The 22,650-nt window shown below is 36.3% G+C and overlaps 1 protein-coding gene across 5 annotated transcripts; it reads left to right on the forward strand.

Annotated features, from left to right (window-relative positions):
• Positions 1-7,933: 7,933 nt before the first annotated feature.
• Positions 7,934-22,453, forward strand: LOC130424503 (phospholipid scramblase 2-like). 5 transcript variants are annotated; one of them, XM_056750216.1, is made up of 9 exons: positions 7,934-8,189; positions 8,800-8,937; positions 12,658-12,852; positions 14,048-14,118; positions 14,211-14,253; positions 14,929-15,149; positions 15,452-15,613; positions 18,170-18,331; positions 19,828-22,453. In XM_056750216.1, the coding sequence occupies exons 2-9, from the start codon at positions 8,925-8,927 to the stop codon at positions 19,885-19,887; spliced, it is 927 nt and encodes a 308-aa protein (XP_056606194.1). In that variant the 5' UTR covers positions 7,934-8,189; positions 8,800-8,924; the 3' UTR covers positions 19,888-22,453. The 5 variants fall into 5 exon arrangements, with proteins under 5 accessions (XP_056606194.1, XP_056606222.1, XP_056606184.1 ...); XM_056750244.1 differs by having other exon boundaries at positions 8,878-8,937; XM_056750206.1 differs by having other exon boundaries at positions 7,934-8,183.
• Positions 22,454-22,650: the final 197 nt, after the last annotated feature.

A 22,650-nucleotide genomic window follows, 5' to 3' on the forward strand; every position in this document is an offset into this window, starting at 1 on the left:
CTTCAAATGTCATATTTTCATGCTCTACCTCTAGATAAGGTGCATAATGTTTAGTGAATTAAAATCAGTTCATAAAAAGTAACAGCAATTTTTATCTACATTTATTGTTTGGCAACACAGGTACAGTGTCTGTCAGGTCTAAACCACTAGAGGGCGTTGGTAAGCTTATATTTGCAGAACTTGAATTCAAATAAATAAGTCACAATTCATAAACCTGAGATGCAATGACTTGATAGACAAATAAAGACGTGAAACAGGACCAGAATTATACATCATAATACATGTCCTTATTTAGGATTAAATTAGTCTGTGAGCTTGATCATTTTGCATTAAATTCCTTCAACTCTTCAGGTTCCTCCTGAGGGCAAGAAGAAAAATGTTTTGAGTGATAAAATGCAGGTGTTTAATTAAACTTATACATCATACAAATCATTGAGTTTTTAAAATAATATTTTTTTTATACCTTTCTGTTTCTGTTAGATAGGTGGGTGCTGCCAATGGGGTCAAGAGGAACAGTGATTCTCCTCCTTTAGTGGAAGATTGCATGAATGTATTTGGGCTCATGATAAGAAGGGTATAGTCCCATGTAAACTTAATTTATCACTTCATAAATTTTCATAAATCATGTAAACATCATAATTCTAAATATAGTGCAAAAAAGTGAATCTGTACTCACCGCTTTTCTTTGTTTTTGTGGCGCTTGCTGCTTGGTACTTGCACATTGATTCGTTCCATAGGGGAAAAGAAAGCCGGTGTCTGGACTGGGTTGGGATCCCAGTCCCGAGTCAATTCTCCTTCATTTCCCGGGAACAAGTCTGCCAGATCGGAGAGTTCATAAATATGTGGTGACATCTCCTGATCGGACCTGTGATTGCTCTTCGGGACATTAAAATAGCAGAAAAACACCGTTATTGAATTGTTACTAAACTTGTTTCTGAAGAATACTGAAATCTATTTTAAGATAGACTTAGTTTGTTATTAATTGTTATTATATTATTAAGTGTACTAGAAAGCCCAAATTATTTCATGCAAGTTATATTTTACCCTTTTCACTCGCAGACTGACAGGTATAAAGAAAGCACACAGATGATCCATCAAGAAGCAAACAACCAGAATAAGTATCAAACACCTGGAGCACACCATCTGTGGATAGCATCAGAGACCATATACCACAGCTTTATGAAAACTCTTAACATTTATCTTGCATTTCTATATGTAATACATATTTCATCTCAAATTTATCCAGATTTCTACTTGTAAGATTAACTAGCCTTAAGATTCTATTATGAAGATAAACACAGCGATTAACAATTTACCTTTCAGTGAGTCAAATTGTAACGCGTTTCTTCTGTAGTTGTTTGAAAGTCCTTCTTGTTTTTTTCAGTGTGTGTATGTTGCGTTGCTGTCCTCTTTTGGCAAGGGGCATGTCAGTTTTGGGTTTTTGTAGACCAGAAGCTCGGGTGGGTTTATATAGGCTGACAGAGAGATCATGGATAAAGGGTGTGTATATGTGTGTGTGTCTAGCATGACTTCACCCAGCGTCCTTACAGATTGGAACATGATTAAAGTATCATTTTGGTTGTTGTTGTTCTAGTTTAACCTCAAAGTAAAATCATTACAATGGAGTATCTGCTTTAAAAAGGCCACATTTCAACAGTCAGAGTCTATTGAGAATGCACGGTGAACAAATTCATAAATTGAATTTAAGATATGCATTTTGTCTGTTTGTGACTCAACCCCAATACCTTGGGGTTGCAGGCACCATAGTTTCCTAGTTAAACAGTATTAAAAAGATTGAAGAAAACTGTTCTTTCCAACTTTTTCTAAACTATTTATGTTCATATTTAAAATATATTTATTCCATATTTCTGTCATGTTTAGATCATATGAACAACGGACAATTTAGACAAAACATTTAATCTTTTAATCTCTGGACTAATAATGTTGTGGTAACTCCCAATTAATCAAATTTGAGAGTGAATGTACTTGGTATTTTATGCAAGCTAGTGTATTAGTTCACAAAGTTTCACACACTTTAAGTGAAAACACTAATCGTTCTGATATTTGGTGACACTGTGTGTGGCCTGCATGTTCAAGTATCAGATGATCTTGTCTCGCCCAATTTCAGAGCTTCAAAACACTGGTTTTCCCTTCCACGTACACCAGAACTTTCTCTCTCTGACTCTCTGTTCTTTTGGGATGGCTGTAGTATTAACGTAGGAAACACACACACACAAACAAACAAGTAAGAATAAAGAAGAGAGGCCTCTGTGGATGGCCTACCAGCAGTCTGACACGTTTTCTCTCTTCCTTCTTTCCCTCCCTATCCTAATTATTGCTATTTCAGGCAATTGGGGCCCCCAGACTCAGCTGCCGAAAGACAACGCATGGTGAAAATAAACTGCGCTTGCTAAACAGGGCCGGTGGAACCCACCCAGATGTCTGTCAACACAAGCTGAGAACAAATAGTCACTGATTACTCTAATTAGAGTAAAATGTGTATTTTATCAGTTTTTCAATCTCCACCCTCTGCTGTCTTCCCTATAAGTACCCAGGATGGTCCTATGATCCAAATTTAGAATGATGCCAGAGAGTTCAGTGCCAGCACAACTTTACACTGTAAGCCTAACTAAATTTTAACTAAATTTTAATTTGCATATCGCTGCTGTCCTTCTCAAACCTCATATCTCCATATTTCATGATTTTTTGTAGTTGTCATAAATTATTATTATTAGTCAGCCTTTATGTTTGGCATTTGCAAATTTCTAACCAACGAAAAGTATAAAATTGTGCTTTTCAATTTTGACAACACAGTGTTGAATAATTTTAAAACCACAGTGTTTTCTCATTTCCTAAAAAACTGCGAATTTGGACATCTGAGGTTTCATCAGGACAGCAAGGATATTTTAAAAACCTGTTATCTTGATGGAGAGTATAACAGTGATTTATAACAGTGATTATAAAAGCATTGTTATGCTGACGACACCCAGATCTACATCTTGTTTCACCCAGACGATACCCCAGTAGAAACTCGCATTACAGCATGCCTAGAAGACATCTCACCTTGGATGAAAGAGCCTCACCTCCAGCTGAACCCTGCCAAGACAGAACTACTAGTGTTTCCAGCACAGCCCACGCTACATCACATTCTCACCATCTTGGCAATACCACAATCACTCCTTCCAAAACAGCCAGGAACCTCGGAGTCATATTTGATGAACAGCTTTCCTTCAATGATCACATCGCAGAGACAATGCAGTCATGCCGATATGCCTTATTTAACATTAGAAAGGTTGGACCCTATCTCACTGAACATGCGGCACAACTCCTTGTCCAGGCCCTGGTGATCTCACGGTTGCACTACTGCAATGCTCTCCTTGGTATTGTTCCTGCAAATGCTATCAAACCACTCCAGGTGGTTCAGAAGGCAGTATCAGGCCTCGTCTTCCAACAGCCCAAAAGGGCTTATGTGACACCTTTTTTCATCTCTCTCCACTGCCTACCGGTTGAAGCCCGTATCAGATTTAAATCACTAATGCTTGCCTAAAGGACTACCACTGGATCTGCACCGGCATACTTTCACACCCTCCTACACTCCTACACCCCATCAAGATCCCTGCGTTCAGCAATCCAGCGGCGTCTTGTACTGCCTTACCATAAGGGCAGTATATTGCTTTCCCGCTCATTCTCATTCACAACTCCTTCCTGATGGAACATTCTTCCTAACTCGGATCGGTCAACCACATCTCTCACTACATTTAAAAAGCTACTTACAACCCATCTCTTCTGTGAATACTTGACAGACAAATGGAAAAAAACCCACTAACCCTCTCTTTCTCTCAACAGGTAGTGGTCTATCTTTTGTTGAAACCAGTAACTTTGTATTGGCACCTATTGTATTATTGCTCATGTATGACATATCGCTTATTGCTCCCTAAACTCTTTGTAAAACGCTTTGGATAAAAGCTTCTGCTAAATGACTAAATGTATAATAAATTATTTTTCTTGCTATGTGAGTGGATTTGTGAAATTAAGTTTCAGAACATAACATCAGCAAAAAGTTCAAAGTTGTATACATCTGCACAACATAGGCAAAGTATAAAATTCATTATAGGCCTACTCTTATTTTTAACACAACCTTGTAAAGATCTGTGTTTCTACAGCACTTCTAGAATCACTGCATTAACTGCAACAAAACATTCTGAGTCAGTTTCTGGACGCTCACGAATGTTGAGTCAAAATGTGCATTACAAAACAGTGTATTGTTTTTGTTCTGTTTTTTGTTTCATTGAGTACTTTATGCAATGTTACTGGTTAAATGCACATGTGGCAACAACATAAATCTAGAACATCAGATACATTATGATCAGAGACATGACTGTTAATCTGTTTGAGGAACAAAGAACCACTGTCTGATCATTAAAACCGAGGGCAGAATTTGAAATGCTCATTATTGCACTTTGCAGTTAATTTTTCTGTAATGTCTGAGTGTGGTGAATAATAAATTACTAAATTCCAAACTGATAAGGGCTCAAATTAAAACCTTTTTTCCTTTAAATCCTTGTCTTATTAAGTAAATAATTTTGTATAAAAAAGATAAAAATATAAAAACTGTTTTGAACATGTCTTTGGTTTTGGTCTAATTAATCTGGCATGAATCACAAGAGAGGATAGGGAGGTGTTCTAACAGAATTCTATACTAATCCGTTCTTCTAATGATTTATAAGTCCTTTAACATAACTAATTAAAAAAACACATCAATGTAAGATTTTTTTTGAAAATGATATTGCCTCAACTGCAATTTAAAATTTTCTTCTAAAACTAGTGATTATATCAGGCTCTAATGGTTCAGTGAATACATTCTCCTTGGCTTCAAAAGGAAATAGCTATTAATATAGGAATCGGAACCTGAAAAAAATAATCATATTAGAAGAAAATTGTCAAACAGCGCTTAGAGTCTTTTGCATATGAAAACTTCATAAATTCTACGATACAATTACACAATGCATATATAGTAACAGCCAAAAATGATCGGCAACTTTTAAAATTCAGACATGCCATTTCAGATTGCTTGGACAATAAACTGAAGCTCAGCTTTGAGAAGAATTTATAGAGGCTTGGCAAAAAAATACACCCAACACCGAAAATAATAAATATAGGCTACTCGCAGTCATCCTCAATTGGTGCACCGTGGTCCGAATAAACCATTTAACTCTTTGAAATATTTGGTTGTTTAAATTGAGCCGCGCATCTACGCAATGAAGAATCACATCACACGCACTCTGGCAAATTTATGTAATTGATCTTTTGCAGCTATATAACCTTTTACCCTTTCCGGACCATTTTTCAGTCAATATTGGAGATATTATTATATCTTCACAGAATATTCTGTGACTTTTGCTGGGTTTTCATAAACAGGGTCACATTTTGTAATGAACAACGTTTTAATTGGGAAATTGTTTAAAGATAGAAGTAGTTCTGGTATGAATCGCATGGAAATACTTATTTAGTAAGTAACTGTTTCCTGTTTATGATGAGCATTTAAAGGAGGGATGAATTAAAATCACAATTTTAAACCAAGCTTTTGTAATATAAGAGGGAATTGTATTCACGCGAACATCATGTAAGTGTTAGAACTGAAAACGCCCTTGTCACTGAGTTAACAATCTGATATTACCACCAGGCCCAGCGAACGCCAGGTTCTGGGATGCACCTTTCTATGACGACATTGATAGTTTGAAGTTGAACACCGCCTCCATAGATAAATATCATCGACTACTTCTCTAGCCCCGCCCACAGGTTCGCGCATGACAATTCTTAAATGGCGTGGAACTAGAAAGAGCGAGCAAGCAATAAACAAACATGCTGTTAAAGATGGCTAAATATTGTGCCACCCCTGGTTGTGGAAGAATAAAGTGGCAGCATATTTCTTCGGATTCCGACATTAATAATTCGGGGTTATAGTTTAATTTGAAAGAAGTTCCAGCTCATGTGGGAAAAACTTGATGCATTTGTTTCGTTTCATTTCTCCAAGGATTCCTTCGTGAACAAGGCAGAGATTGACACTGGATTTGTTGAGTTTAAAATTAAAAAGCAGTGCTGTGCCTTCAATATTGGATCCGATAGGAATGGCGCAGCAATTTTATCTAAGTAAAACATTTTTGTAATATACGTCACTATTGCTTTGTTAGAGATCCCTTGATGTGCCCTGAGCTATATTCGCACGAGATTAGTATTACCTGGGGACCTCTAGTCATTTGTAATAATTGCAGAGGTTGTTTGCGATCTTAAGCCCGTGCAAATCGCCATCTCTGTGATATGGCCGGTTCATATATAATTTTTCAATGTTTATAATGGAGGGGAATAATGTTGGCTGTTTTGAAGTGTTTTGGTAGTATTCGGGGTGCTGGGTAATATCCATAATTTACCGGCAGTCTCCCGTTTGTTTATTTATCGTGAAAACTCTCGTAACATTTGAGACCCGTGATCGCGGTGATCTTTCTGGTTTGGGATCACTGGTCTCAAATACTGACAGGTACGGTCATATATCATTAAACGCAATACAAGTATAGGCAGTATAAACTATACGCAATAAACTATACCGTGCGAATGTGTCACATGAAATACTGATGTGGGGAGGTCATTTATAAATCACAGGAGGTCTCCAGATAATACTAATGCCCTGTGAAAACTGGAGGTCTCCAGATAATACTAATGCCCTGTGAAAACTGGAGGTCTCCAGATAATACTAATGCCCTGTGAAAACTGTGAAGGCTGCTAATTTGTAACCTAACATTACGTCTCGAAACCAAATTCACAGAAGCGTATTACTACGCAAACTGCTATCCAATCAAAGCGGTGGACATTTTCTTGCAAGTGTCTTCAATGCGGCATGCCCATTAAACCCAAACGTTTGCAGAGCTGGCCTCAAAACCTGGGTAAAAAATAGCCTATCACTTATTGATTTTGATGTTTTTGGTTGTAAAAACTACGCGAATGTCATAAGTAGACCTCATATAACAGTATAAAACAATAAACAAGCCCAGTTCATGAGACCTTTAATTGAATACCTCTTGGCTACAGAGTTTGTGTACAGTTGAGTCCAAAGTGAAGTCCAAAGGAGACATTTCTCCAAATAATATGTATATTATATATAATCATATACCTTGTTGTGGATATACAATATTTATTTATTTCATTTATCCAACCATTTTTTTCTTTATTTTGGAGTAAAATGATATGGGACATGTTCCTAATCCTTACCAGTTATATATGGTTAATATGTTTGTGATTATGATAAATATGTATGTAGACTAATCAATTTACTTTCCAAACAATAGGTTTATTATAAGGGGACTGAAAGTGCCAAAACAAGCAGCTAAACCCATATCAAAAGCTATTTAACAGAACACCCTAAACAGTGCCTCCTGTCGGAGAGATGATGACATGTCGGATTAGCAAAATACAGTGTAACGTATTTGTGATTTATAAATCCTCAACTTTCAATTGCATTTAAGTATGTTTTAGCCAGTTCAAACAGCCTTTGAGAATGGTGTTTTTCCCTAAAGCTTGTTGTTTTTATTAAACAATTAGGTAAATTCATTAAAAAACATCTCTTATGATTGAGTCTTCATGACAGCCACGGTCACAGAGGTGTTGCTTATGGTGTTACATTGTTTTCACGCTTTGCTCTTTCAATGCACAAACAGCAAACAAGGTGAAATATCACACGTGCCCCAATGTAGGGTACAAATGAATAGTTTATTTGTATAAAATAATCACCTAAATGAACAGCTAGGTTCTTATTCTTTTCGTTTTGCGATGAATACATACGTTTTACGACAGTTCCCACTTTTTAACCTAAATGTTGCTTAATAGAAGTCTTGTGACTTTCTCAGGTTTCTAATTAAAAGCAAATGCGTCAGAAAAGGGGAGGAGATATTTTCATAAAGAAAGCGATCGCTTCTTGTTTGGGCGTATGCCACAAACACAGTATTTTTAAATCAATCAATCGAAAGAGCAAAGCGAAAGTGAAGAAGCCAGTTTTTCATTTAAATCAATCGAAAGTGCAAAGCGAAAGTGAAGCGTCTTGTTTTCTAAACACCAGCAATCAGTTCAACAACAAGGAACTGCCTTGTGGGATATTTCTTTCTTTAGGCTTGTGGAGTATCAAACCTTAAGAGGTAAATGTGAGTAGGCTATGATTTCCTTTTTAGTCGCGGCTATGCGAACTAAATGCGTCTAACGTTACGTAGTATTTAGTGTAATGTCTGTGGGCGACAGATAATGTGTTTCAGAATTGTTTGTGCCTTGGAGTCAGAATCACTAAAGGAGATACATATTATCAAGTCTATTGATTATGACCTTGTAGTTAATAGCAAACATCAACATTAGTCACATTTCGATAATGTTTGAATATTTTGTGTTTTTATCTTATCATTTTTGTGCACGCTGTTAAAACAACACAATGTTGAACATGTTATCTTTTTATCTCTTTTCTTTATTCGTTTATATCTGCTGCTTGCACATGTTGGCTTTGTGACATTGTCGTTGTCTTTGACCATATAGTACAAGCAAATAAATCTATAGGAGTCGCCACACCCACTTATAACGTCATATGGTCTTTATTGCGACAGTGTGTTTCTCGTTGTCTGTCGAGCAGTTACGGTAAGTTTGCACGCACCCTCTTGACTGATTCAATTGAGATCTGTGTGAACCAGTTTAGGATAGATTTCCGTATTTTGTCGCCCTTCAATATGCATCGTATATAAGAATTTAACGTTTATATTTTATTTGAAGCTGGACTTAAGATCTTCTGGACCGGATTTACTTGTGTTTCAACTACAAACAACCTCTGTACGTTCTTCGCCCACACAGAGATCCTTCTGGTTTGAGAGGCGCTAGTAAAAACACTTGTCTTCAACATGTCTGGACCAGGTAATGGTGTTCATTTTATTTTATTTCTAAGATACACGTGTGCATTGGGTGTTTGTGAGTTTTGTGTTATTATAGAGCAACAGATAGTGGTCAAAACCGTGAGATACACAATATGGGACCAACATGATACACTGTAGCAGTTGATTAACATTGTAATTTATATTAAGCTAATATAATTTATGTTGCCACCAAGGTGTGTGTCCTGTTGGAAAAATATAACGTTCCCTAGAAGTCAGCAGGAAAGGAATGCAGGAAATAAAGACAAGGGTGGCAGTGTTCCACATTCACTGATTCCAGGCTGTGCCTTTTTAACATCTCATGTTACATTATGAATTTAACACTATTCTGTGGATTAAGCTTAATCAGAGTTTTTCTTTTCCACCCAAAACTATGAAATGTCACTAACCAGCTTCAACAGCACATCATGACTGTCATGTAGGCCTACCTCATATTTTTCTGATCGTAGATAAAAGCGATTATATCATTAGGTTCTCATCAGCGCAAGACATAGCGGTGTCAGATGTATGTTCTGTTATATATAACTATCTGTCAATAGACTACTCGCATTCTTTTCTACACTGGTCAGTATTTTCTGATAAACGGACTCCATTACTCTATTAGGAAAGGGCTGATGATCTTTAGATCAATTGTTTTCCTAAAAGAGGAATTTTGGCTATAGCAGACTGACACTTTTAAACTATTATATATAAAAAGGTAGTGAGTTAAACACGCATGCATTAACTTCTGATATATGTTCACATGGAATTCCTTATTCCAAAGAATGTATGACTGTAGCAAAAAGCCGTCAGACGTGGTTACAAGAGGGCTCGGCCCATTCTTTGTCTTTTAGATTGACTTGAACGGCGACGTTTATTTAAACTGGAAATGCAAGACCTAACATGCTAAACTTTATGTTCTCTACTATTCTAAGGGTTTGGTTTAACCCCTGAACCAGATAATATAAATGTATTAACTAGGGAGGGCAATGGAATAGGAGCCACTACCATACAAAAGGTGTGTCCTGTTTACTGACATTGCATTTAACTCTGGGGGTATTGTGAATGGGGATTTGTTGGTCATATTGCATTACTTGAAAATCCTCTCTGAAACCAACTCGTTCCCGTTTGAGGTCATTATTTAATTGGCTGTTAAAAGTGTGTGTTAATCTTTTTAAATGTCTGCATGCAAGGTTTAAATAATCTGATGTTCATGTGCTGGCTGTTTTAAGAAAACTACAAATATGTGACCAAGGACAGTTAGCATGATGGAAGTAACTTTTAATTCTAAGTGGCAGGTCTGGAAAATCTAATAAGTAATGATCAGGTCTGTAGATGCAAATTGCAATGTTGGTCTGGTTTGTCAGGCAGCTCAGACAGTACAACGGATGAAACCTGAAGGACATGCAAATGTGCTCGTCTGTATCATTCATCAGAAAGTTTCATACATTTAACAAAGTAAGAATTAGTTATGGTTATGAATGCAATACAGCAGATTAGTGAAGATCCTAATGGTATAGCTTGCTTATTTCATAATGAAATGGTTCCTGTATGTCGGTGCACAGGAAGTCTATGGCTAGAGGGGCGTACTTGCTGGACATGTTTGCTATGCATTATTAATAGCAGTGGCGCATCTTTGTTTATCACGTTTAAATGGGATCACATTTATGCTTGTATATAAATGGTTTCTACTATGATGTGTTATGTTTTTTAGATTGATAGATATGGTTATATATATGCTTTACAGCACACTTCATTCCCACAATGAGCCAATTAACTCTGTTTATTCATACAACAATACATGTTAACTTAGTGGTAGTTAGATTAGTCACCACTATCTGTAGAGTGTTTTAAATGTAGTGTGGAGGAAAGTCTTTTTTGGCTGAAATGATTATTATTAAGGAGTGTCTATATACACTTTAAATCTGAAGAGCTGAAAGTCTCCAGGGATGGAATGGTTTTGTTTACATTTTTCATTCACCACTGACTGTTAAATGAGCTCTCACAAAAAGATTGTGTCCTGAATTGTTGTATTCCTATAGACGGCTAGCTCTTTATTGATTGTTTAATGGAAATGGTTCCTAAAGTGTAATTTTTCTAAAACACTTACCAATCAACCTATTATTGAAACATAAATTAAAGTATTGGTCTGCTATTTGCCATCTGGGAAGATCCCCATTGACATTTACCCTGGTTTTAAAGGCTATTTCGGTTATGTGATGATCTAAAGTGGGTGTGGGAAGTATTTGAATACGTTTGGCCAACAATACATGTAAAAAAAAAAACCATTAAATTTGTTTTAGGACAGACAGAGCTTCCCAAACTTCATAGGGGTAAGGCCCAAACATACCAAATGCGCGATAGCCCTCATGTTTATATAATAGAATACAATCCGAATAATAAAAACATAGTCAATTCAAGTAAAATCCCTCATTGCAAAAAATTATCAATATTTATTAACAGTTTGTAGGGGTTTATTGTCAATTATATTCACTACAATAAAATGTGCAGGTTCACACTGCTTACTGTTGACACATAACATTAAATGGTGTAAAAAAGGCTGCACACAACACCTATACTCTGTTTTAAAATGAATGTGTCACGATTTCCACTCTATAACACGGCCTCCCTGCCATATCACTATGACCCACATTTTTGGCAGCAATGTAATTTTAATGGTATTAAAATTATATTATCAACATCATTTTTTTATAATTTCACTTCAATGTAATCTTACCAGACATAATACATGTCCTTTTTTACCAATTAAAAAGGAACATTTTACCCATTGGTATGACATCAGAATCAGAATGAGCTTTAATGCCAAGTGTGCTTTACACACATAAGGAATTTGTCATTGGGACAGAAGCTTCCAGTGCACATAGTTGAAATTGACGAGGCGTAATGAAAAAGTTAAAAAATATATATGTGAAGACAGGACTCTTTTGAAAAAAGACAATATAGGACAAAAGAGCAACAGAGGAACAGTGTATATTGTATGAACAGATGTGCTATATATGTATATATGTTTTAGTGTGTAAATTAGGTAAGGGAATTGTAAACAGTATTAAATCAGCATCCTAAGTATAATAAATACATAGATATGACTTTTTATTGCACAGTGGGGGAGAACATTTAACTGTTCATGAGGTAGATGGCCTGAGGAAAGAAACTTTTTTTTCTTATTTCTGGCTGCAACATGCGACAAGACTGGAAAACTGTGTATTTGGTATTTATGCTATTGATTGTTTACATTGTCTGTAAACAAACATACACCGTGTAATATAGAAAACAACTCTGATTGCACTCATTGCCCATCATCTTCCAAACAGACAGCTACTGTTACTGTTACTTTAATGCATAATGAGGTTATGTATCTGTTCTAATTAGTAAACAATACATTGCATACCAGCACCCCAATGGTGAGGCATGATGGAGGAATTTAAATGGTTTGGAATACAGTTTGCAACCCTCAAGCTTCAGAAGCTTGATGTTTTTAATGCAAGTCATCTGAGACCTATTTAAAGGTCAAAATAAGCGGACTCATGATAATAACAAGTAAATCAACAATAGAGGGGCTGAGGGTTCTGACTTAAGCTACAATCTGAAAAGCACTATATATAGATATGTATATAAAGAGGCAAACATATACACAACTAACAACAACCCCGACAGTCCTCCCAAGTATTTCAGAACACTAATGAAATTCGTTTTTTTTTTTCAGGCTATCCATCCCCAAACCAGCCTTTATATCCCATGCCCCAGCCAGGGGGACAGTACATGCCCCCCTATCCCATGGGAGGCTATGGAGATCCTGGACATGCGGCCCCACCTCCTGGATTCCAAGTAGGGTACCAATCAGGTCCAGACCACACTGTCATGTACCAGCCTGGTCCAACAACCAGTCCATCTCACCATGGTACACATATAGTGAAATATGTATCTAAGTGTTGTTAACAAATGAGTGCTCTTGTTAAAATATTTCAGTTACAATCTATTTTTAAATCTACGGTAGATGCTGTTTAAGAATGAACTAGAAACGGAAATGCAAAAAAATACATATGCCAGACTACTGACTGGCAATAGAAAACATGCAACTACATTACTCCTATGCATGCGTCTTAATGGCTCCCGATCAATTTCTGTATTGGTTTAGAAATTATGATATTCCTCTAAAAGCTTTTCTTTGGCCCTTGCTCCCCAGTTCATATGTGATCTACTTATCTTAGCATATGTACTGGCTCCCTGAGTACAAATGTGATCTACTGACCTTCACATATGTAGGCTTAAAGTCACCATGAAACGGAAGTTGCGATTAACTTCTTTTCCATATTGTGACGTATAGAAATGGCTTCTGAAATTAGAAGAAATGGAGGCTGGGGGTTTTATTTAGCCTTTCCCTTTTTCATTGGTTTGTTGTAAGTTGGTCCTGGAGGGAGGGCTAAAAATGTCTGGCCATTTTACAGTTAGTATAGTCCTACCTCTCTTTTGTTGCTGACGTCATGTGGTGAAGAGTTGTTTTTGAGAGGCGTAGAGGAGCATAATGTTTTTGATTAAAGATTACAAGTGCAAATTGATAAAAAAATATAATGGTGTGCACGGATAAATCATTTATAATAATCACAGCCACACTGTGTAAAACACTTTTTACATTTTTAATTTTCCTGTTTTATTTCATTGTAACTTTAAGGCTCGTCAATCGCCTAGTCAATTAATCTCTCATTCGCCATTTAAAGTAAAAGCTGCTTCTGATTTGACTACTTTATGTGAGGACCCACTTTCATTCTGTATCTTTTTATTCAGTCTAATCGTATACAATTTTCATTTGTCCACCAGTTTTTGGTATTATGTAATGTTTTGCGTCATATTGCATAACTTTTGTTGTTTTTGCATGTGCTTTAAAAATAAAATTAACTTAAGTTAAAGCTATTTAGTTTTAATCTTATGTTTTCCACTTAAATTAAATTGCCATACAATTATTTAAAATATTTAACTCTTACAATAAATAAATATTAATCAATGCTAAATTGTGGATTTATGTAGCAAGTTTTGGGCATTTTTACTGCAATGCATCATTGTTAATGAATGTCCTGTCTTCCCACACTCTTCTCTAGCACCTGCACCAGCACCTGCAGCAATGTCAGTTCCTTCTGGAGTACCACCTGGTCTTGAGTACCTCACTCAGGTGGGCCTTACCTCTCTCTAGTTCTCCTTTTTGGCATTTAACTCGTCAGTAATGTTTTTAAAGGATTTATAAGTGTATTCTGTCCGTTGCAGATTGACCAGATCCTTATTCACCAAAAAGTGGAGTTGTTAGAAGGTGAGACTAAATTTATTTGTTTCAGTATGTTCTGACACAGAACTGACAAAAAGCATGAAACCTGGGACTTCCAGGATTGTACTGATATTTATAATTAGGATTTAGTATTATAATTATTGTAATATTTAGAATATCACATTGTCTTTGTAAATATTGATTACATGGCGCACTGATTGATTCTGATTGGACACTCACGACATTCCAAACTCTGTATTCCCAGAGAAGAACAGCTTAAAACTAATTACACATGGTATCTCGGATGCTGTAAATCATTTTGACATGCATAGCTTAATATGACACAAAAAATAAATATAAATAAGTAGGATAACAGCATATGACTTTATATTTACAAAAAGTCAAAACCAAATTGCCTGTTACTGGCATTTGAACATCTTGACTTAACTTAAAACCGAAAGTTTTTTTAGCGGAAGGTCTGCATTCGTTTGAATGAGCTAATAAAATATTTCAAATCAATATTAAATGTCCTTTCGAGGTAAGTAGCCGTGTAATAAGCAGGTTTATGTTCATACAGCTGACTGTTATCGTAGAATAAACCTCTTACACAGACACCTAAAATGAATGGGGATTTGGTATAGTTTGATTTACATTTTTTAACTCATTTAATTGCAGATTAAAATTATTAAACTTTTATGCGTGTGCTTATGTTTTCTACAGCAATCATTGGCTTTGAGACCAATAACCAGTATGAGATCAAGAACAGCCTCGGCCAAAAGATCTACTCGGCCAAAGAGAAAAACGACTGCTGCACACGCAACTGCTGCGGTTCACTGCGTAGCTTTGACATGAAGATCAAAGATAACACTGACCGAGAGGTCATACGCCTCATCCGACCTTTCCGTTGTGCCACCTGTTGGTGCCCATGCTGCCTGCAAGAGGTAGTACATTCCCATTTCATATAATTGCTAATGTAATGCTAAAAGTAGAAATGGGCTTATGGGTTATAAATAGGGTCGACCTACAAGGGTCATACAATCTTAACTAAACAGATATAATTACAATGTTCTTGTGGTGTATTTATTTTATGTACAAACATCAGCTTAATGTTTGCTCAATGTAGGCATTTTAGAAATATGTTAAGCATGTAAACAGAAGGCTTATGTTCTCACTAAAAAGATCTGACTGTATCTGTGTTGCTGAACTGTCACTCTTGAGATTTATTTAAATATTTCACCTCCAGATCGAGGTGCAGGCGCCTCCGGGAACAACCGTAGGATATGTAAAACAGGACTGGCACCCTTGCTACCCAAAATTCTCCATCCAGGGACCGAAGAAAGAGACATTGATGAAACTCGAGGGGCCCTGCTTGGCCTGTAATTGCTGTGGTGACGTGAACTTTGAGGTATGTTTTTTTTTTTATGAATGCTGATATCAGTTCCCTGTTTGAATAGCGTCATACAGAAATATATAGCAAATATCGTCGATTAAGTTGAGGTTGTGCCTTTGTGCAAATGCTTATTTGTTAATGTAGAAATGAAACCTAAAGGAAATTCATACAGGTTAGGGCTTCAGTCCTGCTCTTTTGACAAGTGCAGAAATGCAGATCTAGTTAAATTTGCTTAAAACTTCATTCTTTTTTTGTGTATTTTAAAAGCACAAATTTAACACAATACTGTAATATTTTTTTTTTGCTAAAACAATCATAGCAATTACTGTCTCATGTCTAGTCTACAGTGGAACTCTAAAAATGCTTGAATCCCTTACCTGCACATGGATGTTTATTCAACAAGTGGATAGCAAGCACAACATATGTGCCATCATCCTGATTGTTTTAGGTTAAATAAATCACATGACTGCATCATATGAGTAAACAGATGCATCATTGTTGCTAGCAGCCATATCACCCAGTAGCTAAGCAGGGCTGAGGCTGGTCAGTACCTGGATGGGAGACCTTCTGGGAAAAGATATGTTGCTGCTGGAAGAGGTGTTAGTGACGCCAGCAGGGGGCGCTCACCCTGTGGTCTGTGTGGGTCCTAATGCCCCAGTATAGTGTTGGGGACACTAAACTTTAAAAAAGCACTGTCCTTCGGATAAGACGTAAAACTGAGGTCTTGGGCCCGGTTGCATAAAGCACCTTAAGTGTGCCCTTAAACATACCTTAAGTTTTGCCTAAATTATTCTCCTATTGTCTTTGGTAAAGAGAAATCACCCATTAAGTGTCACACTTAAGGGAAAAATTTAAGGTGCTTTATGCAACCGAGCACTGACTCCCTGTGGTCATTAAAAATCTCATGGCACTCCTCGTAAAGAGTAGGGGTGTAACCCCGGTGTCCTGGCCAGATTCCCTCCACTGGCCCTTGTCAGTCATGGCCTCCTAATCCCCACCCTCTGAATTGACTATATCTCTCCTCTCTGCTTATAACTGGTATGTGGTGAGCGCAGTGGCGCCATTGTACTGTGGCTGCCGTCTCTTCATCCAAGTGGATGCTGCACACTGGTGGTGGGTGAGGAAAGTCCCCCCTCATACGATTGTTAAGTGCTATGGGTGTACAGCAATACACAATAAAGCGCTATTTAAATGCCTCATTCATGGATTCATTGATTCATTCTTAAAAAAACAGCATTTTTCATTAAATTCAGTGCTGTCTCGGCACAACTAGAAGGCAAAAATATAGAAAAAAGATAACCGGACAGTGACCTTCAAGGAATAGGGCTACAGACGAACATTACAATGAGACTAATCGGCATCCATTGACATCTCCAGGGGCAGTTTTAATAAGTAGGTTCAACAAACACGGAGTTAAAATGTGAACTCGGAGTTGTTTAACACAGAGATGCGAAACTTTGAACGGCTGATTTGATTTCGTTCAACTCCGGGTAGACTAGCCTCGAGTTAAGCACTTGCACCACAATTACAAGCCATGATCAATGGAGCTCCAAAATTGCGATTCACCATGTTAACGGCACATTAAAAACATGGCAGCAGAAATCGTTTGAGAGCGAGGAACACTTTCCGCTTTGCATACAGTGGATTTTCTGTGCTTTAATGTGTAAATGACTTGATTAAAAAAGATAAGTGTACCAATAAATAAACAAACAAATTAATGAAACAACAGAAATAATAAAGAAATTCTCATGTTCTCACTTACCATCAGTGCTCTAGTGATGAGTGCGAGACTTCATGGTGTAGAGGATACTTGTAGTGTGTCAGACTCTTGTGTCAAAGTCAGATGGATCATAGGTTCAAACTTTGCTCTGAGCAGATTTGAGTTTGAATGGCTGCATGTCTAAATTACTTGTTTATTACCTTTATCACTTAATTTCTGTATTTATGTCTGTATTTATTAATTTCTTTATTCATGCACTTTATTTATACACTTTATTAAGTCCTTTGTTATCCTCCATAGAAAACTACCATTTGTGAGAACATGTAAAGGAAAGAATCTGCTCTGATGTAATACATGGCCACTATGGCTGACGTTATTAATGCAAGGATGGAAGAAATTTATTTTGATATATCTAATTCACTGTAAAGAAGAATGGTACAATTTTAAAGCACATAGGACATATTTGTCACTGAGATTTTCTATTGTGATCAAAATGTGTGACATAATGACTGTATTAATGAATGAATGAATGAATGAATGAATGAATGCGTTACACAACTTGCGCTTTAAAAGGGGGAGGAGATAGAAGGTAACTCTGGGTTTACAAAGCTGCTCCCGACCAGGTTAGGTTCACAGAGTGAGTTACTATGGTTACTGACTCGGAGTATAAGTTACCTCTCTTTTAGAAACGGTCTTGAGTCACCCCGCTTTCTCGAGTTTGACATACCTCACATTCTGAAACAGAAAACCCAGAGTTTCCCTCATTCCAGGGTTAATAAACTCAGTTTTCGCTAAACCTACTTTCTGAAACGGGCCACAACTTTCTCACCATATGTTTTTGTTTATTTTAGCTGAAACCCAAGGATGGTGGAAAGCCTATTGGCCGCATCAGTAAGCAGTGGAGTGGCCTGTTAAAGGAAGTATTTACTGACACTGACAACTTTGGCATCCAGTTTCCTTTAGACATGGATGTGAAAATGAAGGCTGTCCTTATGGGTGCCTGCTTCCTTATCGTAAGTATTATGTTAATGATGCAATATACCCTGCATAACAATAGTATGTTTGTAAAAAACTTAGTAAGCTTAGATACATCAAAGAACTCTACTTAAATGGTGCCATGACTATAAAGAGTTTTGTTGTTTCTGAGATTAGCAATGGCAATTGGCTCTATAAATGTGAGATAAAAACAGTATAGATGTTATCATTTGAATAAACATCAAGAAATTCTTTCACTTGTAGGCCACCATTGTTGTTTGCATGACATGAAATGGTTGCAACCCATTTTTATAATGCTCTCAATGCGAGATAAACATTTTCTGTTCAGCATCGTCTTTTTACTAGATCACAACTGAAATTCTGTAATACTGTCTGCCATATATTGGTATGTCACACATCTACCAGCGTTACAGTCATGGTAGCTATTTGTATCCTGGATACATTCAATTCAATCTTATTCTTTTCAATTCTCAATTTCCTATGTATGTACACTGCTCAAAAAAATTAAGGGAACACCTGATCATCACAGCATAACTGCAAAAAAAAGTGAAAACAGGTACATTGGAGAGGCAACAGCGATGGTGGTCTGGGGAGGACCAGTCTCAGAGGGTCTTACTGACCTCCATATGCTAATAAGTATCGGGATGAAATCCTCAGATCTATTGTAAGATCTTATGGTTGTGCAGTGCAGATCCCTCCTGGTGCATGATGATGCCCGACCTCGTGTGGCCAGAGTCTGTTGGTATGGATGCCATTGACTGGCCCTCCACAGACCTAAATTCAGTTGAGAATCTCTAGGATCTCATGTATCCGAACCCGTCAAGTAACACCAGTGACTGCCAGGAGCTCACTCATGCTCGGATCCAGGTCTGGTAGGAGATCCCTAAGGACACCACGTACCATCTCATCAGGAGTATGCCCAGACATTGCTGGAAGTTCACACGGTCACGTGGGGCCATGCACACTACTGACTAACATTGACTTACTGTGATGAAATTCAAACAAGTTGAATCGGCCAGTATTCCTTTTTTCTTAATGAGTTTATTACTTTGGGATTCATTGATCATTGTCACATTATTTTTTTCTCACAACATTATGCGAAGTGAAGAGTTTTCACTTGGATATTTTGTTCATTGAGATCTATTACAATGTAATTTAGGTGTTCCCTTAATTCTTTTTGCAGCAGTGTATGTTTGACCAGCAAGGTTAACATATATGAAAATACATCAAACGAAGTCATGTTTCTGGATCAATTTCACTTTGGATTTCAGCGGCCTATTAGGAACAAATACTAAAAACGTGTTTTTTTTTCTTGATCGTCTCAACTGACTTTGTTAGAAGTTAGTTATGACATATTAAGGCGTACAAGTCTATGTAGTCATGGTACCCTTTGTTAAATATCTGTTTAAGAAAAAGTCAGCAAATGTGTTGTTATTTGACAGTGAACCACAAATCTGATTTTTGAAAATCCAAAAATCTGACACATCGATTTTTCTTTTCTTCCCTCTTTCAGGATTTCTTGTTCTTTGAAAAAGTTGGAGACAGCAACCAACGAAATACTGTGTTTTCCTAGAGCACGAGCAGGATGTTACCATGACCAATAAGTAACTCGTCAAAGATATTCTGTTTAGACTTTTATTGGTATTGAAAGACTGTTGCAACCACTCAACTGAAAGTGATAAAGAAATATTCATGTCATATTTAGTCTTTTTATATTATTGACAGACATGGTATCATGAGTTCCTGTTAACTGGGTGCCTTTTAAACTATCATGGCATACTAAAATACAAGATAGTGTTACAGAAGTACATGAATCTAACATTTAAATGATTTTTGGTCTTTTACCTTAAACCTAATTCGGAAATCGGTTACCTGAGTCGGGCCGAGTACCAAAACAACCTTGTAGCCAATCAGCAGAAAGGTGCACCGTGCACAGGACGGACATTAGCAGAGCCGAGCGCTGACGAAAGCGAAAGGATGGGGGTAGGGCTGTGTTTGTTTTGGCGATTTGAACATAAACAACGGCTATGAGAAATCGGACACCCTGCCTTTAAATAGTTTTTTCTTGATTTTGAGTAGTCACATACAACCATATAAATGTGTCTGCTATTCTAGGTTTAGGTTATGCAGAAATCATATTAATCTGCTTTTAGTTTTGTGTAAATGAGAAAAGCCTAGGAATGTTATGCAATAGTGCTCGTTTAAATCTCTTTAGTAAAGCTCTTTTCTATTTGCATCCTATCAGGTGTCTCAGCCAATCAGACCAATATCACACTAAATGCAGTCTAGTTATCCAAATCCACTTCAGATGAGGGACAGCTTCTTGCTAAATCTTCTTTTCACTCAGTTATTCCAGACAGTCCTTGATAAAAAAGGTTGTCACACAACAGTGAAGAGCAAGTTAAAGCCAATTCTTTACAATAAGGTTTAGCTGATAAAATAACATACCATTACAAATGAATCAGCTTTTAATAAATCGTGGTTAAACTTCATGTCGACTGTGTTTCTAAAATATCATAAAATACAGTACTACAGTAACCAAGATTTATAAATGCTGTAAAATATTTTAGAGGTTCATGATGCTTGATGCCTTAATTAACATTTTTACAAGCATATTGATTTTCCTATTTTATCTGTACTTTTAACCATGTGTTGTTTATAGACACTTTTATCATTTAATATAAAATTCTAGCATTTTATAATTTTAAAAAGAGCATCTTCATGCTTGAAATTAAAGCTGCAATCCAAACTGTTGCCTATTATCACATCTCAGATTGAAACATTGCAAGTTACTTATCTTTGTGTGTTTAACTGGCATGTCCTGTGAAATCCGACAAGTGCACCCGAAGTAAAAATATTATAAACTAAATCGTTGTGAATCGTGATCGAGTGAACCCCTTTCACACTGAAGGCTTTTGTACTTGCTTAATAAGAGATTTAATAGTTATGGATTGCAGCTTGAAATATTGGACAAGATTATTAATTTACATCAAATGATAAGGAATTATACGTACCAAAATCAGATGATCCTGAAATTCTTCCTCAAACTAGACACAGTTTAAACGTATAGGCGCCAAAAAGTTTTTTTTTTGCAGGAATGCCATATAAGAACCATTTTCTTTTATGGTCTTGTAAAGCTATATGACAACATCTCTAAATCAGCTTGGTTAACCTGGTGACGCGACCACAGGTCATCAAAGTCATGGTGATATCGGGTCTTAACGTCACTACTGTGAGTGTGACATTACTTTTATAGAAGGTCTACAAAGTACTACTCTGTAAAAAAATAAATATATACATATATAATGTATATGGAAAATATAATGTTACGGAATTTTACTGTTATTTACAGATTTTTTATTACGGTCAAAAATATAGTTCAATTATAGAAAAAGAGAACTAGTTTAAAAGAGAACTAGTTAAAGTTTTTTAATTTAAAAGAAAACTTATAAATTTGTAATTTTACAATGAAAAATGTCATTTTACAGTTTTAAGCTGCCAGGACAAATAATACCAGATTTTTTTAATGGATTTTTTACTGTGTTCCAAGACATCAATATCAGGATATTTTTAGATCACAACATTCCAATAATTTCTTATCATGGATTCCAGGATTCTATAGATGTTACAGGTTTTTCATTGTGTTGTTCACAACACACCTTGACAAAGAACCATTTAGGTGTGAGGTCACTGTAAATAAACTGTTACAGATGTACAGCAACTGGTTGTTTTGCACTTTCATTAACATAGTTAATTAACAAGTTGCTGTAGATGCAGATGTTCACTGCATTAAAAAATAGATGTTTCAACTACTTCAGTATCTCAGTAAGTAGAAGATATAATGACGGCTACATAAAATCTACATAAACAAGTGTGTATTTACTTATAGTACATTTATGTGCTTTTGATAGTTTTTTTTGTTCTTGTGTAGTGTTATACAGTATATAAATAAGACATTATATTGTTATGTTGGTATGTACATTACACTGTGTCTTTAATAAGGTCATGTGCCTGTGTAAAAACGTTTCTCATATATAGGCAAATAAAAAAAGTATGTAGTGTCAAAAATAAAACATTTATGCTGTTCAGAATGAAGATTATATCTAACCTGCATATCAAATAAAGGATGAAGAAATAATGTGTTTCTGTGTTACTTGGGTTTCACGCTGCATTTTTTATTGACTTATTCTGACAAACAGATTGTTGCCATGAAAAGTGACTGTCCAGAAGATTTTGTTAAAATTAAAATCCTAACGCATATAAAAGCTCATCTGCTAGTTATATATATATATATATATATATATATTGTTTAACCTTATCCTTTATCATTCAGTTT

The sequence above is a fragment of the Triplophysa dalaica genome, chromosome 1, assembly GCF_015846415.1.
Source record: "Triplophysa dalaica isolate WHDGS20190420 chromosome 1, ASM1584641v1, whole genome shotgun sequence".
NCBI lineage: Eukaryota > Metazoa > Chordata > Actinopteri > Cypriniformes > Nemacheilidae > Triplophysa > Triplophysa dalaica.